This window comes from Sipha flava, unplaced genomic scaffold (genome assembly GCF_003268045.1).
Source record: "Sipha flava isolate LNK unplaced genomic scaffold, YSA_version1 89_pilon_pilon, whole genome shotgun sequence".
Taxonomy (NCBI): Eukaryota; Metazoa; Arthropoda; class Insecta; order Hemiptera; family Aphididae; genus Sipha; species Sipha flava.
Window position 1 is genome coordinate 505,351 of NW_020273631.1, and position 19,000 is coordinate 524,350.

General features: G+C 30.8%; 1 protein-coding gene across 3 annotated transcripts in view; it reads right to left on the reverse strand.

Annotated features, from left to right (window-relative positions):
* Positions 1 to 6,859, reverse strand: part of LOC112693690 — a 27,483-nt gene extending 20,624 nt beyond the window's left edge. For 2 of the 3 annotated variants that reach the window (XM_025568881.1, XM_025568883.1), the window contains exons 1-4: positions 6,733 to 6,859; positions 5,227 to 6,015; positions 4,956 to 5,043; positions 4,645 to 4,744 (exon numbers count right to left, since the gene is read on the reverse strand). In XM_025568881.1, coding sequence (XP_025424666.1) covers positions 4,645 to 4,744; positions 4,956 to 5,043; positions 5,227 to 5,968 — 930 coding nt within the window. In that variant the 5' untranslated portion in view covers positions 5,969 to 6,015; positions 6,733 to 6,859. The remainder of the gene's footprint in view (positions 1 to 4,644; positions 4,745 to 4,955; positions 5,044 to 5,226; positions 6,016 to 6,732) is intronic. The other variant, XM_025568882.1, reaches the window with a different exon arrangement.
* Between the last annotated feature and the right edge of the window lie 12,141 nt (positions 6,860 to 19,000).

A 19,000-nucleotide genomic window follows, 5' to 3' on the forward strand; every position in this document is an offset into this window, starting at 1 on the left:
CTCTACAACTTAACCGTTTACAGAAGTATCAATTCAAAGCAGATTCAAAAATGAAGAGAGGGGAGTTTGAAGAAGTCGTATCTGATAATAAAAAAATTTGTATGCTAAAATGGAAAGATAACAAATCTGTAGTCACGACATCAACATGTTACGGAGGTTTACCAACATCAACAGTAACCAGATGGGAAAAAAAACAAAACAAATATATTGATGTACAAATTCCAAATATGATATCGAATTATAATGAAAAAATGGGTGGCGTTGATTATTTTGATCAAATGTTGGAATACTATAGAAAACGGCTGTAAACAAAAAAATGGCCTCTTAAAGTTATTTTACACTTACTCGACCTGGCAATAACAAATAGTTGGTTTGAATATATACACAATTGTAAAATGAATAAAGTGCCGAAAAAAAAAATTAAAGATTTGCTTCAATTTAGAATGGAAATAAGCGAATACCTAACTTTGGCAGCAGCACCACCATCTACTTGTCAAGATACTGAAGAAGATGAAGAACCACCACGAAAAAAAAATACACCTGCACCCATTCCTGGAGAAGATGTAAGACTGGACGGATACCATCATTGGCCAAGAGTAATAGATCTAAAAGCTCCACTAAGTTGTAGACACAAGGACTGTACAAGCCGATCAAAAGTCATGTGTACAAAGTGTAAGATATTTTTAATTTTGTCAAAAGGTAAAACTTGTTTTGAAGATTATCATCAGGTCAAATAAATATTTGTTAATAATTCATAAATTCTAAAATTAATATCAGTATAACATTTATTTTTTTAATTCATTAATTTAAAGTTAAAATATCTTATTTCTAAATATTTAATAAATTTGTTTCATTTTACACTTTGATGTGTTTCTATTTATTTATTTTTAGTTATTAAGACCGAACCCTCACGATCGTGAAGGGGTTGTTTTTCACCACCACCTTGATAATTTTTTTTTTCAACATTTTTTTGGTTATGTTTTAGGTAAATGTAAAAATGGAATATAGTTTAAATGAAAAAAAATTAAAATTTTTTTTTTTTTCGGTCTGTAAGGGTTATATGGATAATGTATAAATATGTTATTTTTACTCGGAAAAACTCATTCGAAATTTTACACGTTATATATTATAAGCTATGAAAACAAGAAGATATGAAAATCTATAGATTTAAGAGGAACATAAGAATTACGATATCTATTATTCTCTGTGCTATAAAGTATTTTAATAATTGCTATTGATAAATGTATATAGTTCGTGTGTAGCACTTTCAAAAAAGGTGAAGGCTAATCAATATAGAATTATACGTTATAACCTGTTGATATGTTGTATTCCATGGCTTAAAAATTGATTCCTCATCTGTGGGAAATAAATTAGTAGAAAAATACAATTTTTCTTGTGGAAAGCAATGTTTCTCTAATACTTGATGTAGTTTAGTCTAAAAAAAATCGATGCATTTAAATGTTTAATCCACTGTTTCCGGAGTCCTTAAGATCAGATGATGGTATATATATGTTACGGACAAAAGTCGAAATCGGGCAAACCTCAGAAATGCCCGGGCAAAATGCGAACTGCCCAAAATCCTTGGGCAAAATGTCATATTTCGGCTTTTGACCAGGCAAACCTAGTTATGACCAACCTCATTTGGGCAAAACTGCCAAAATCGTTTACTGACTTTTATCGTAAGGGTAAAACGGTAGTCTTAAATACGTTCGCTAATATTAAATACAAATAATTATAAAATAAATATTATTGTACAAATATAATTGAATAAATTTAATTAATACATTTAAACCTCACTTGGGCTAAACTGTAGCGTTTTAAATAAATTCATTAATATTAAATACAAAAAAATAATAATCATAAAATATTGTTTAGATATAATTTAATGCACTTAAATAATAATAAAAATATAATGATATTAAGTATTTGTATAAAAATAAACATATAATAATATTAGGTACTCTTATAATGTTAAAATAAATAATTAAAAATAATAATACATTTAAACCTCACTTGGGCCAAACTGTAGCGTTTTAAATAACTTCACTAATATTAAATACAAAAAAAAATAATAATCATAAAATATTGTTTAGATATAATTTAATACACTTAAATAATAATAAAATATAATGATATTAAGTATTTGTATAAAAATAAACATAATAATATTAGGTACTTTTATAATGTTAAAATAAATAATTAAAAATAATAATACATTTAAACCCCATTTTGATAAGGTGTATTTTGTGTACCTTTAATATAACGAGTTGAAAAAATATAATAACAGCGATAAATTAACAAGATATGCATGGTCATCTATAATCGTAAAAAATCGTATTTAATATTAGCAAACATATTTAAGACTCTACGGTTTTGCCATTACGATAAAAGTCAGTATACGGTTTTGGCAGTTTTGCCCAAATGAGGTTGGTCATAACTAGGTTTGCCCGGTCAAAAGCCGAAATATGACATTTTGCTCAAGGATTGTGGGCAGTTCGCATTTTGCCCGGGCATTTCTGAGGTTTGCCCGATTTCGGCTTTTGCCCATAACATATATATATTTATATCTCCAACACGTGTTGTAATGTTAATCTCTAAAAGACTTTGGCAGCAGCCTCGAGTTAATATCTAACACGCATATGTGGTCATTATATTATATATATTTAAATAAAAGATTAATATGAAAAAGACTACAGCGATGGCGATGGCGACGGCGGCGGCGGCGGCTAAATGTCTAACACGTGTTGTTACTTATTATAATATAGAATATATTAGTATTATACTTAAAATAGTTATATAATTATAACGTTATCAAAACGCGTCAGCGCGTGCGCGCGTGGTTATCATTTATTACACGTAATCGTGGTAATGGCGTCTGCGATGATAGAATAAAGAGCGCGGTAAAATCGGTGATAATGGCGAAAAATCGAGTTGTTATCAGCGATGACGCGACCGAGCTGGGTGGGGCGGGACCCGAACCCTTGACCGAGCGGAACGGTAACGGGGCGACCGAGGATCGCGGCGGACGGGGAAGCGCGCTCGTGAAGTGGTGATAGTTTTGGTGGTTGCGTCGATGGACTGGGTAGTCGGGTGGTGAAGTGCGGTCGTGGCCGAAGGCGAAAGGGTTAAACCCGCCGCCGCCGATGTCCCGGAACCGATCGATAAATCATTTAAGATCATAGGTTAAGCGCTTAATTGACGCTAAATGACCAATTATTCCGTTGAAGATCACAGGTCAAATAGTTAATTGACACTAATTGACCAATTACCCCGTTAAAGATCATAGGTCAAGTACTTGATTGATACTAATTGGTCAATTAATCCGTTAAAGATCATAGGTTAAGTACTTAATTGAGTACTAATTGGTCAATTATCCCTTTTAATTGACCAATTAGTGTCAATTAGGTTAATTGGGGTCAAAGATCAATTATGATTAATTGGGATCAAATCTTATTGGTAAGGTCATCCATGGTTGGCGGGGGTGTGTGGCGGTTTTGCGGGGAGGAGGCAGAACCGGCCATTTCATCCTACTGATGGGTTAAGAACATTATTAAGAGACCATTGCACATCTAACTACAAAACTTAACTTTTTTTACTTAACTTTGAAGGTCGAAACTCTGGAAAACATGCTTTCAAAGATTTGATAGTATTTAGTATTGTACTTGATAAGACTATTTTTAACTAAAAAGTGTTACTCAAATTAAAGTTATCAAATTAATTTTACTATTATTTTAACCTTTTAAGATGTAACTATGATGAAACATCCAACAGGATTCGAAGATGTGGTTAGATGCAGAATTAAAAACTGGTTACGATTAGCGCCAACCCGGGACAAATATAAAAATAATAAATAATAATATTAAGTTGTATTGTTATGTTTTATTATAATATCATTTACATATTATATATTGTATTTTATGGAAGTGCGCACTATTCCAATTATTAATTATTATTTATTTATACTTATTAAAATAAATTAATTTTGTGTAGGCATTAATTTTTGTTTTTGAATGTATTAATTACATTTAATGCCTATCCAACTGTAAATATGTACATTTACCTCTAAATGTATAATAGTAAATAAGTGGACTTATTAGTCAATAATGGTAAACATAAATATTATAGTTAAGACTAAAGACTATATTAATTAGTCATGTATCATATCCTATTCAAATAATAAATATTTTTTATACATCTAAAATGCTAGTTTGTATACCTATAAAAGACAGTCTTAAATATGTATATTAACAATATTTACTTAGACTTTAAATAGGTGTCTTATTTAGACTTATTTTGGAACATAAAAAGGACATCTATTATACATCAAAAATAAATATTTTGATCTAATAAATAATATATAATAGACATCTAATAGACATTGACATGTTTACTAGGAAGCGTTTTATTAAGTAATAAATTTCGTCTCAAAAATTAAATTAAAAAAACTTTATACAATCTTATAAGTTGCGAAAGAGATAACTTCAAATTTAAATTTAAATAATATTAATTAAGTATAGTTAAATAATATTAAATAATGATTAATTTGATAAATACAAATTAAAATATTATCCCAGTTGGTTTTTGGTTAAAGTAATGTTATCATTATATTTTCTAATTAATAAGGAGTATTTAATTGAAACTTACCAAATCAGCAATATACAAGATTAAAATAAGTGAGCTTGATGTAACGAATAGCTGAATGAATAATGTTGATCGTATCTTTCCATAAAAACCATGCATCTGTCTATCAAACAATTTTTTTTCTTAAATATCTTTTTAAATTTTCTTCAATATTTAAATTTATTTTGGTATTTTTCATTGGTATTTATAGAGATCATATCTCAAAACAAAACAATTTTTAGTTTTATTAAGTTTTCAATGAATAACATGATTTATGTGATGTTACTGAAATGTCAGAAACTATGATATTTTTTAAATTCAAACAATAAACTCACTTTATAACGTTCTGGTGGTCTGTAATTAGAATTTTTAAATCATTATAAACATCACGTTTAACTTCAATCATCTCTTGAGTTTTGTTAACTAAAAAAACGATGAAATTTTGAATTGTGAACTTAAATATTATATGATTTTACAAAATCAATACATTTATTTATTAAGTATAAATGATTTTATGGAATCATAAAATAATGGCAACGTGTATTAGGTAAAATCGAACAGAAATTGAACTATATTAAAAATTGGTCTCTGTAAAATTATACCAACCATAAGTTTTCATGTTATCCGATGCGTTTGCGTTGTATCCGAGAGAACTGATTGCATCATTAACTGCTTCCAGTTGGCATGTTAATGCAAATATCATCGTAAATATAAGAATGTCAGGTATGATCGTGAAATATGTAAAAATACATAGTGTTAAGAGTTCAAATGAGAAAAATACATTAAAATTGTCATTATACATATCGGCTGGAACAATTAAAAATAAATTGTAAATGTTCAATTGGTATTTTTCAACTGAACCATCGAATCTTCGAATCGAAATTGAATTGTGATTGAAAAGAAGCGGAATCAGACCCCAAGAAAAATAAGCAAAGTTGATTATTATTAAGTATAATATAATTAATAATGTTAAACGATATTGCCAATTTTTGAAAATCTTTTGATTGTAGTGTTGGTACGTCATGAAGTTGTATGACGTTACGTGCATGTACTTCTTTAAGTCTTTTGAATTGTACAGAATATTAATCATTTTAAAACATGCAAAAATGAAATTTTCGATGTACCCCCAGTACAACGATATTTCAATGTTATCATTCATAATGTAGTATAAACTTACTATCAGTGAAATTGATAATGTAAGCATATAAAACATAAATAATATTATTAACAAATGGTAAACATTGTAACCACATATTTTCGTAGTACTGGGGTTCAAAATTTGGCGTATTGTCACAAATGTTGCCAACTTTGAGTTGAAAATATTTTTTGTTTTAATTTCTGCACTCATCTGGATTTAATTCTTCGTTAATTTGATGAAACAATCTTTCAACTGACCTGTACATGATACACACAAATTAATTATTTCTCTTACGTTAAAAAATTATTATAATAGAAATAAATTAGTTACATGTTAATACCGATTTAATAATACTATTACATAAAATGTAATAAATTGTACTGCATTCAATGTTATTACGAGTATAAAAATATTTTATGAATGTTTTAGTTTATTTCTATTTATAATAATATCAACTTAGAAGTGATACCATACGTAAATAATGAATGATTGCTAATTTATTGAAAAATAATCTAAAGAAAATTTAATAATAAATGTATAAAACATGATATAAAATATAAATAAGAATTATAAACTATCAAAGATATATCCAAACGTATGTTTTTTTTAGGGTTCAAATAAAATTATTGAACTTTCGGTTATTTGTTTTGAAATTAATAAATATTGGTTTTTTTTTTTTTAATTTAATTTTAAATTGTTTTTTTCATATGGTCGTTAATAATAAGAACTTTCACGAAAGGGATGTAATTAAAAATAAATACACTATCAGCACATCAGATTTAATACAAATGTACTGTTGTAATTGTAACCATCGATGAAAACAATTTCACTGTCGTGTTAAACATTATTTTTTATACATCATCATAAGTGTTCACCATAAATCTACGTCGATCGACAAAACAATCGAGTCTAAATTATTCTTACAACACATTACTACGGTTGTACGCAATATTTACTCGGGGATGCAGACGTACTTCGGCGAAAATGTTGTGATAACTCCTTAGCTGCTCGCGAACGGAACACTGAGATCGTGTTGCTCCGCAATTGTAACAAACCGCGAGTCGGCCGACAAATGTTGGGCGACAAGATACGCACGACAACGGCAGCTGTTCTCTTCAGTACTTACGCCCAGCAATAGCGCACCCGTACAATATCAACCGTAGCGACGAGCCGTGCGCGAAGGTCGGTGACGTATGTTGTACGTCGTACACGCGAGGACGATTTACCTCGACGCAATCGGTGCACTCGAACAGTGCATAGTTTTGTTTCGCTACCTGAAAAACAGAAGGTCCAGAGAAGCGTAACGCATAATACATAAATGTACACAGTGTATCAAAAGTCTTCATCCTATTTAAAAAATATATGTTCATCTTAAATAATGAACATGAAAGGGTGAAATTAAGTAAAATATATTTTCAAAATAGTCAAGTTTTAATTACTTTGGTTACAAATGTTCAATATGACCCCCACCGGCTGCCCGATATGCATTTATACGGTGATCGAATTCCTTCCGAACGTTGTTGATCATACCTGGTGTTACGACATTCGCATCATCTGTGGTTCTGATTTTAAGCTCTTCCAAGTTTGTGGCTAATGATGATACATACACTTTATCTTTTATGTAGCGCCATAAAAAAAAAATCACGCACTGTGAAGACAGGGGAACGTGGTGGCCAGAGATGAATAGCCGAATCGTCGTTTTCTTTACCGTGTATATAATGTATTGGTATGCTAATACCGTATGCTAAATATCGTAAACTAAAAGGTACTCATTTTAAACCTTATTTTTTCAATAATTTTTCTATGATAATTATTTTGGTCATATTGGATATAATATGTATTAGGTTATCCACTAAGTTTTTTTTTACTACCGGCGGACAGATATTTACGATTTGATTCCATAAGGAGCTCGTGAAGGGATGAGACCGACGGTTTTTCTTATAACCGGTACAATGGTCTTATTTATGTCCTTATATCCTTATATAGGACTAGGGGGAGAAATGGGTTCTTAGCACCCCTGAGTTAAAATGTAGCACTTTTGTTTTTTTTTTCAGATCTATATAATCTATAGTATTTACAATTAAATACCATTTAATTTTATTTTCGGAAATTTCAGCATCCCTAATATTTGGGTTCTAGTGGCACTCATCCTTATATCATAGAACCAAATCTAGTTTACGCTTTGTCCAGTGAATTTTATATCACGATAACACTAGAGTATAATATTAAATAAAAATAATAAGAAATTATGGAAGAAATCATATAATCATTTTATTATTTCAATATATCCTATGGTGTCTAACCTCAATAAATTTAAATGTAGGACATATGCACATGCATTTATGCATTATTTCGAAAGAAATATTATTTTAACTTAACATACAATTTTCTTATAGTTATTAATCTAACTCAAGTAATATTAGTTATGAAAATAAATAGTGAAAAAAAAATGATTTTAGTATGCATCAAAAATTCGAAAATAAAAACTGATGTATACATAAATAATCAAAAACTAGAACAAGTAGAAAAAATTGTATACCTAGATCACAAATCACATCTGATGGTAAGATTACTAAAGATCTGAAATAACGTTTACATTAGCAAAAATTATCTTTAGTATGAAACATAAATAATTTATTTATAACAATTAATTGATATGAACAATAATTTATAACAATTATTGTTCATATCAAAAAAGTTACATTTCAATATCAAAAAGGGATTAATAAAGATTTAAGTTTTCAGCGTTGCAACAAATGGATGCGATACGTGGGTAGTAAATGATGCTGCAAAAAATATTTTATTAATTAATTAAATATTTTTAATTTTAATAATAAATTTGATTTAAATTAAAAAAAAAATATAATAATTGTGCCTATAGTTTTTAAAGTTTTGATTTATAGTGTTGACGCATTTCATAATTTTGTAAATAAAATCCATCATAAAAGTCCCATATCTAGACCGATCACTTAGCCCCTGTACACTTGAATAAAACCATTGTTACATGTTGGGACCATTCATAACTAAATATAAAACGTAAATTTTTATACAATGAAAATAGTCTTAATAACTTCGGGGAGAAGCGATTATTAACCATAGTCCTATTTTCGTACCCACGCCACTAGTGCATTATTTATAGTTTATCAGTTTAGATCCAGAGTTTTTTATTCGGGGACTGCACAAAAAATGAAAATAATGCAGTCGGTCTGAAAATTCTAAACCTTTGGTAACGATTTAAGATAATAAAAAAAAGACCCAACTGGCTATTCCGTGTTCGAAGACGGTCTGGTATCCAAGTGATCGGCACGAAACCGTCAGAAACATCCCGCCGGAGCAATCGAAACGATTGATTTCAAAACCGCGACGAACCCGTTTCCGTGCGCACAGAATACGCGTCAGTGAAAATCCTTCGTACAACCGAAACCGATCAACATGGCTGACCCGTGTGACTCGAAGCGGTGTACGTGTGGTCGAATAGGACCCGGTTGCAGAAACACACGCCACGAGCAACGGCCCGCGGCACCAGGACCCTGCTGCGGGAAAACGCGCCACGAACAACGACCCGCGGCACTGGGACCCTGCTGCGGAAACACGCGCCACGAACAACGACCCGCGGCACCGGGACCATGCTGCGGAAACACGTGCCACAAACAACGGCCCACGGCACCAGGACCCTGCTGCTGCACGACCGGAGCTGAACAGCAGTGGACACGTGACCAAGCCGCGCAACCGACCGTCGACCGTTTGGACGACGTGATCAACAGGTGCTCGGACCCCGACCGTCAGCGTTGTCCCTGCACCATTCCGGCCGCGACCAATGACCGCTGTACCGGGCCCGCGCCGTCCACCCCCAACGTACTCTACTCCCATTACGGGCCACAAGCGAACGCCCGGACCGGTGGCGGCGGTGTTCCGCGGCCCGACGACACGGACCACCGGAAGCCGTCGTGCAAGTGTATGTGTAGGCGCTGAATGTTTATTATAAAAATTTTTTAAACCGTACGAGTACATTTTGTTATTTTACTTTATATTTTAACGATGAATTTCATCGGAATTCATTAGAAAACGTAAATCAATTGTACTTGCCATTGATTCATAGATATTACGTGTTTGAACCAAACCGCTTTCACGCAGGGCCGTCGTAAAATTTAGTGGGGCCCTGAGGATATGAGGCCTATACAATGACAAACCAGGGGACGGTTATGGGGTTAACAAAAAAAAAAAGCAATGGACTTTGTGGTCACCAAAAGTTTGGGACCTGGGGTAAAATAGTCTCAATGCCCCCCCTTCTAGACGGCCCTGCTTTCATGAGTGTATGTCGATTGTGACTGTGATATTTGGTACATACATTTTTTCGGGAAAAGTTTTTTTTTTTTATTTTAACGTCTTTGTTCGCTTACACTCGGAGTGATTATTGCGATACAAGTGGTGATGTTTAGCTGACGTTATACTTATACTATACAAAAGCGCGTAAATACATAAATTAACATTACAAATTAAAATACGACAGCAAAAAATTTTCATAAAAAATCACGTTTGAAATATACATCATGCACACATATAGTAATAAGTAAGCCTCGGAAGTTCTTGAACTAGCAAATTTTTTTTTTATTTTTCGGATTTATTACTAAGTAGGTTATAAATTCGTTCCATGCAAGTACGAATTAAAATCTAAACAATTTAAGTACAATTTTAAGCAATTTTTATCATTTTTTTCGATTTCATTGCAATTCCATTGATTTTTTTTCATTTATAATACAATATTTAGTAATGGTTTGATTCCTCAATTTTTCTATGAGTGTTTCGGTGACTATGACAACGAATAAAAGCAATATTTAAATGGGTGGTGCAGTCGGATGATTGAGAACTGTAATTTTGATTTATAAATACATGCATTTTACCTGTTTATTATCATGTAAAAAAAATAAACTACCCGCAGAAAAAAAAACTTTTTCGACCTCAAAAAAATTCAATAGAATAACTAGCCCCTAGGATTTAATATGTACAAAGAAAATGTGATAAATTTGTTGCGTGCATTCTTTTTCAATGTACAAATAAAATAATTAATAAACTGTAATTTAATTTTATAGCAACGTTTAATATCATATTCGATATGAATACTTTCAAAATGACCTATTGGAATTTTACACGTATTTTATAAACGTATAACGTATATTATTATTCACGTATTATGTATGTAAAACGGTGTCATACTGTTAGATCAAGTGTTATTCAGTGATATCATAGTCAGTGCAAGACATTGTGCTAATACATATAAATAATTTATCAACGTCATACGATCGTTAGCGATGTGGAAACAGAAATGTGATGTTCAAAATCATAGACGAATAAGAAAATAATAGTTTTAACTTATGTAACATTTAAAATTAAATAAGAAACATATGTGTAATATATATATATATAACTTTACTATAAATATTAATCAACTAGATACACGGTTAACTTCTACTTAACTAGGAACTAATTTGTTTGGAGTTCTACAGCAGCCTTAACCCCAAATTTATTGAAAAACCAATATTCCAAAAAAAAAAAAAAAAAAGGTTTTCAAGATTTCAAGATAGTTCGTGATTATTGTTCAGTACAATAACTACCTTCAATATTTTCATATGACATCTTGCGAAACCTTGAGGTTGTCCAACGGAACCTTTATGTTCCGCGGAACACGCATTAGGAACAGCTGCTCTATAGTATACCGTTGCAATTCGTTTGCGCACATTCAAAATTTTTTACCTGAAAGTCGACGACTCGTTTACACACGACGAAATCCGTCGTTTAACTGAAAATAAATAACTAGTTTTCGCACGACACATTCACACACATGACACGTAAAGTTTCAGTAGGTATGGTAGATATTATGGACGGTACAATGGTGACTAGTGTGTTGACGACGTAAACTTTAATATGACGTAGAAATTTCTGATATTTTTGAATCTTGGTGAGAAAAACAATGTTTTTATATTGATAATTATAAATTTAGTGAATACCGTGTTTTAATGAGTGGATGTTCAAATTTTAGATGCACTAAGAAAAAATGTTCTGCGACTGTTATTGTTAAGAACTCAAACAAAATAATAAAAGTAATCAACGATAATAAGCAAACGAGTTCTGACACTAGAGATTTTGGCTACCTGTGACAAAAATCCCTAATGTCAGAACTCGTTTGCTTAATGTTTTATTGTAATGTTTATTGTATATATATCAAATAATCGATGTGGACAAGGATGCAGCAATGGGAACCCATATTTCCCTCCCTGCTCACGCTTCTGAACCTGAAAAAAAAGAAAAAAAAGGTATCTAGTTGGTGAAAAATATATTGCTTACATAAAGGAAGAATTTTGAACGTAGTTCTTACGAGTCAGCATTTAATATAAAATGTCGATAGCCTAGATATTTCTATTATTGAATATACGTAAATATAATATATACTATAACTTATTTTAAAATTTATTAAAATTCATACTAAAGCCAAAATTGCTTAAAGTACTAATAAATTAATTTATCGATTTTACTGCTTTTTATAGATGGTATAATATTCTATATTTTGTTTTTTTTTATCGAATAAAATCATAATGTATAAAAGTAAAAAAACAATCTTCATCATGTTTTTTATAAGGAGGCATACATATAGAGTGCTCCATTGTGATAAAATGATGGAAATATTGTAAGTGTCTAAACATTCATCATTTTACATTTATTTTTTTTTATTTTAAAAGGTAAGATACAGTTTCATAAAATAGTCAAAATAAATACTTTTGGTTAAATTCATATTTTTATTCCTATTATTACCTAGCTGTGAAAATAACTTTGGACATTTTTATTTCTATGTAACTACAAAATAGCCATTATTTTGTATAATTTATTATGAATATTTCAAAGGCTGAATTTTTGTAGTTATAAATATTTCAAAATGTGTCTGTATATATGTAACTAAAATACAATATTTCGACCTACTAAATATTCATTTTTTATGTTTTACGATTTAAACAATATCAACAACGCTTTTGTATCAGTTTATATAAATTTAGTATATTTAAAACAGTACCTAAGAACAAATTTTTAATATTCATTAGTACAATGTCAAATAAAGTTCACTTTTTACACAAAACAGACTTTATTTAATTAAAATGTAATAAAGTTATTAAAAAATACGTCGAATTACGGTTTATTAAAAAGTGAGATAATCAAGTGATCTACTTTTATATTTACTATAAAAAAAAGCATACATTAAAAATATACGATAGAATAAACCTTTAAATATTGTTTGCAATATAATATGATTTATTTGTTCTTGATTGGATACGAAACTAAATTACTAAGCATATCTACAACCGTATACTGTGTGTTATATGATATTCATTATCCATCATTCATTTGTTTATTAAAATCAGTAACGATATATAATGCTTAATATAAAATTATTTTTATATAAAATAGCTATTCTTCAATTCCATTTTTATGCACGTGTTGCCACTAATTTAATTTACGACTTAATGATTGAATAATAAGTATCAAATTACATACAGTATATCTTAGTAAATATGATCAGTTACTTAATTTCGTACCCAATCAAGAACTATAATATAATACAAGTTCCAAACAAAATTGTAAGGTTTATTTCATCGTAAACTTTCAACGAATACTATTTCCATAGTAAATATAAAAGTAAATTGATCCAAGTCATTTGAATTACAACAGTGAAAAACCACTTATAATATGTGTACATGTAATAAACCTATAGGGAAAGCCTTTGCGTGTACTGTATTGTGCAGGCATGATGAATTACCTTTAACAAGATGACGTTTTAATGTATGATCAAAATTTACACTAAATAATTTACAAAAAAATGCCCAATTTCACTTTTGATTATTATTTATTTTTATTTTTCATAATGCCCTCTCAAGGCCAACTGTAAATTATCAAAAAGTCCAATGTAATTATGATATAATAATAACTTTCAAATTTTAAAATATATTAGAATCGATAATCGTAAAAAACGTTACGAATTATATATTTTATGAAATTCAGATATAAGTAAAAACGAATACTAGTCATGTATTTCAATGCGTTTAATGTAAAAACACTGATTATTATTAATTTATTTAATAAAAAAAAAGTATAACTAAATACGTTTTTACATTAAATGCATAGAAACATATGACTAGAATAAGTTCTTATTAATACTCAACTTCGTAAAATACGAGACTCGCAACGTTTCTGTAATCATCGATTCAACAATTGTTATTAATTGTACATGTGTATTTAAATTGGTATCGAAAGGACTTAATGAAAAATAAAAATAACTCAAATCGGGAATTGTTCGTACCTTATTAAATTTTAGTGAAGAATTAAGATTAAATAATGTTATTAAGACCATCTTGAAATAGCAAATTATTCAAAATTACTGCACGTAAAGGCTTCATCTTGACTACATTCACATATATTTCGAGTGGTCAGTTGGAATTTTAAAGGTATTGGACTAGAAAGTTAATTTCCAATCCCTGAATTTAGTGTATACTACTCCAAACATCAGCTTCTACGTTAGATTCTACTTCGAAATTTTGTTGTCGTCTTATGTTGATCGTTTAATAACAGTTTTTTTTCACTCGGAATTTGCGGTTTTTGATTAATTTTCATATACCTGGACTGAATATGATCGTACTTCGCTGTTTTTTTTACAGAAGGTTTATCTGTTACTTTCGGGAATACATTTCTTTGTTGGATCAGTTTAATCTTCGCCTTCAAGTTTTTTTCTTTTTTTTCATTATTACTTGCAGTTTGCGATTTCAAATATTCATTTTTCTCTTTTGTCCAGGTTTGCTGGTAATCCATCGATATCAAAGATAACATGTTCGGTTTTTCATGTTTAATCTGATAAGACGGTATGAACTTAGGAACATTGGTGTAATCTGAAGCCACCAAATTGTCACGTCGTTTCATTGAGGAGCTTGGAACAAATTTGGTTTTCTTGACATGTGCCATTTTAGTTTTAGAAATATTATTTCAATAAAAGTGGACTAAAAAATGAACGAGATCACTATAAAAATTAAAATTAAGAACTAATAATTACAAATAAATATTCGTAGCAATTAATAATGTTTAACTAAATACTGTTATTTTAAATCACTTTAGCAACGAGAATCGCATTCGCTTCGTAACAGCATAAATAAAAATAATTGAAAAAAAATATTATTACATAATACCGGGCCCCCTCGGCACCCCATAAATACGCCACTGCTGTAATGGGTAAATGTATACTCTTCCAATTTTTTTTTTTGTTTACCTGCTCAATGCTCACATAGCCACGTGCCTTTTCACATTAAATACGTTGACATGTATTGCGATGATGCATTTCGAAATTGATAAAATTATTGTCATGGTTCGATTCATTTCAAGGATATATATCCACATTGTTTAATTTATTAATAATTTTATCTTCATATTATCTGAAATTAGTATTTCCAATGATGATATCGGCAGTAGGTAAGGTATACATAAAGTATACTTTAACGAACTTTTCATTCGTAGTCTGCGTGTCTCTGTATATTGTATACTGAACGAAATATGTCGCAACAAAGCAACAATATAAAATTGATTACTGGTCAACGAGGCAATTTATTGGTTTTATTTAACAACTACAAATATAACCAAAATATAAAATATGTGTCTAGTGAAATAAAATGGAGGTATGATATTAAATAATATTATAATAATAATATTCACTTATTATTACTTATTACGTATTACAATATATTTTATATTTTTATATATATTTTTTTTGTATTATATTTTATATTTTCTATTATAATATATCATAATAATTTTATGCTACTGCTCGATTTTCTTCACTGGCGGAGTTCACAGTAAAAAAAGGTACTTGTGGCGTTTACATGCGCCCATTCCATATAATTAACGATCGTATAACAAAAATTAAATTCTTAAGGTGCGTTTAGACGGCGCGAGTTTGACTCGTGAGTCATACTCGCGCATCACTACCGTGAGCGAGTCCCGCGAATCTGATTCATGGTGAGTCGTGACTCACCTAGATAAAGGGTGAGCCGTCAGTATCCGCGAGGCAGCCATGGCAAATGTTCCTACTGTTAGTCCTATGGTACCACTTCGTGCGGCTGCAGCATTTGCCTTTATTGCAGCCCATATTTTAAAAAAAAGAATTGCAAGTTGGCATAAACGTCAACGCCGTTGGTGGATGAAAGAAATATTTTGCCAGCGATTTCAATACGGAAACAGGCTAATGAGGGATATGCAAGTCGAATTAGTTGATGACCTCATCATGAATTTCACGCGCATGACATCTTCGCCTTCAATACTGAAACTGGGAGATGTAAATATGCTCCAATTTCTCGCCAGGCATCCTCTCGCTTGTTTTTATTGTGATACGCCTTTTCTCGCGAATTCCACAAAATAGGATATTTTTTACATGTTTCAATTAATTGAATACATTTAATTTGATCCATTTTGATAATGCGCACCGACAAATAATTAAAACGTTTACACGGCGTGAAACAAAAGTGTGAATCGCCTTTGACGCGCATCTCGAGACCGACTGACTGACGGCTCACCGCGCATTCGCCTATACATATAGGTTTTTGAAAAAAAATCGTGAGCACGGTAACTAAAAAAAGTTTACCGTGGGACTTTCGGTCAAATATTTTGAATCTCCCTGTAAAAAATGGAGCTAGAACATACAAATACATACTACTCTTGTGGAACAATAAATTTAATGAGAAAATATTTACCAAAATTATGGATAGATAAAAATATGAAAGTGGATGATTATGACTGGCAAATAACTGATCAAGATAATATATCTATAGTAAAATAGAAGAATAAACGAATCATTAGTTTATTATCTAATTTGCATGATCCACAAAATGTAACTCAGATACAAAGAAAATCCAAAAATGATTCTGCAACTATGTTTAATTACTCTAAAGTTCTACTAAACTATAATAATAATATGAATTGCGTCGACAAGTTTGATCAGAATTAAAAATCTTACTAAATTGACAGAAAAAGTCACAAGTGGTGGCATCGAATTTTTATTTATTTTATCGATGCTTCAATAGTTAATGCCCATATTATTTATAAAGAACTGTGTTCAAAAAGAACATCATAAAAACAGTTTAAATGTGATGGCTTTGTGATGCATTCACTGATTTATGATAGCAGCCCACTTTTAAGAGGTCTAGTTGCGCCTATGAATTTGTATCGAAAACGTTAGTGCAAAAACGACGTATGACTTCTACAGTCATCGTTGCCATCGCTAGTTAGTATTAAAAAAGGAAAACCAATAGTTTCACCATCAATAAGAATGAATCGACCTACACATCAACCTAAAAGATCAACAAGAAGATGTACACTTTGCAACACAAAAGATAACGAAACTCGAACAAATTGGAAATGTTCAATTTGTGATGTTCCGTTATGCATTGGAAAAAATAAGACTTGCTTCGTACAATACCGCAGTAGTTGAAGGTAAATCATAAAATTATTAAAATTGTTTAAATAAATAAATAATAAATAATTTTATGTTTCATAAATTATTTATTATTTTGCCCAATATTCAAAAAAGGAGATCGAAGAAAAGTAAAAAACTACAGGGGGATAACCCTATTAAATACAGGATACAAGGTTCTATCGTTAATAATATTAAAACGATTAGAGAGATACGCCGAAGAAACTGTAGGTGAATACCAAAGTGGATTCAGAAAAGGAAGATCAACCACAGACCATATATTTGTAGTGAGACAATTAATGGAAAAGCATTATGAATACGCTAAAGACCTACATATGGTGTTTGTGGACTATAAACAGGCCTATGATAGCGTGAACAGGGAAAAACTATGGGAGGTGCTCAAGACATTTGGGATCCCTTTGAAAATTATCAAAATGGTACAATTATGGAACAGTGAAACGTATAGCAAAGTTAAACTTGGGAATGAGGTGTCTATGGCTTTTGAAATCAAAAGTGGACTAAGACAAGGGGATGCCATGTTACCCATATTATTTAACATGGCATTGGAAAGCGTGGTACGTGAAATATCAAACGGAGATGCCTGGTCACCTCACAGAGGACTACTACTCGCATACGCAGATGACATAATAATCACTGGAAATACTAGAACAGAAGTCCAAATGAATCTGAAGAAATTAATGAAGGCAAGTAAAAATATGGGTCTTTTAGTAAATGAAGAGAAGACAAAATACATGGCAATAACAAGAAGATCAGAGGATAGCTCCAACCTTAAAGTAGAAAATAAGGAATTCGAACAAGTTAAAGAATTTAAGTATCTTGGTGTAACTCTAAACAACAAAAATATTATGCACGAAGAAATTAATGTGAGGCTGAATGCAGAAAATCGATGTTATTTTGCAATGGAGACGATATTTAAATCAAAATTGATATCAAAAAATGTCAAAGAAAAACTTTATATAAGTTACATAAGACCGGTATTGACGTATGCATGTGCCACATGGGCCACAACTAAAGGTGATGAAGAAAAACTAAGTAGATTTGAAAGGAAAATCTTAAGAAGAATACATGGTCCAGTATTTAATACCGAAACCCAAAAATGGGAATTAAGATCGAATGCACAACTCGAGAACCTATACAAAAGAGAAAATATTGTACAATACGTTAAAAGTATAAGAATGCAATGGGCTGGACATGCGTGGCGTGCGGAAGGATGCCTGATAAAAGAAATAATGACTTGGACGCCAACAGGGAAAAGACCAAGGGGAAGACCCCGAAGAAGATGGATAGACAGCGTAAATGAAATATGGAATGCGATAGGCCAAGAAGTTAGGACGAATTGGCAAATCATAGCACAAGATAGAGAGAAATGGGAGGAGATAGTTTTGGCGATAAAGATCCTCAATGGATCGTAAAGCCGGAAAAAAAAAAAAAAATGTTTCATAAATTATTTATTCATTTCTGTATATAATTTATTGACCAGTGACAGATGCGACTACCGATAGTGCACCACGGGACATTTTTTATCCCACCACGTATACTGAAGTACGAAATGTATTTTTTTTTCCTCAAAGTAATTCTGTGTTACATAAACCAAGTAAAACCAATTGTATATAAGTACTTAAAATGTCTTTTTGTGTGCAGTATGGGTTTATTTTTGTGTCATTTATGTTGTGCTGCAAAGAGTTAAGAACAAAATGGAAAAAACTTTACAACCGACCTTTTTTCCA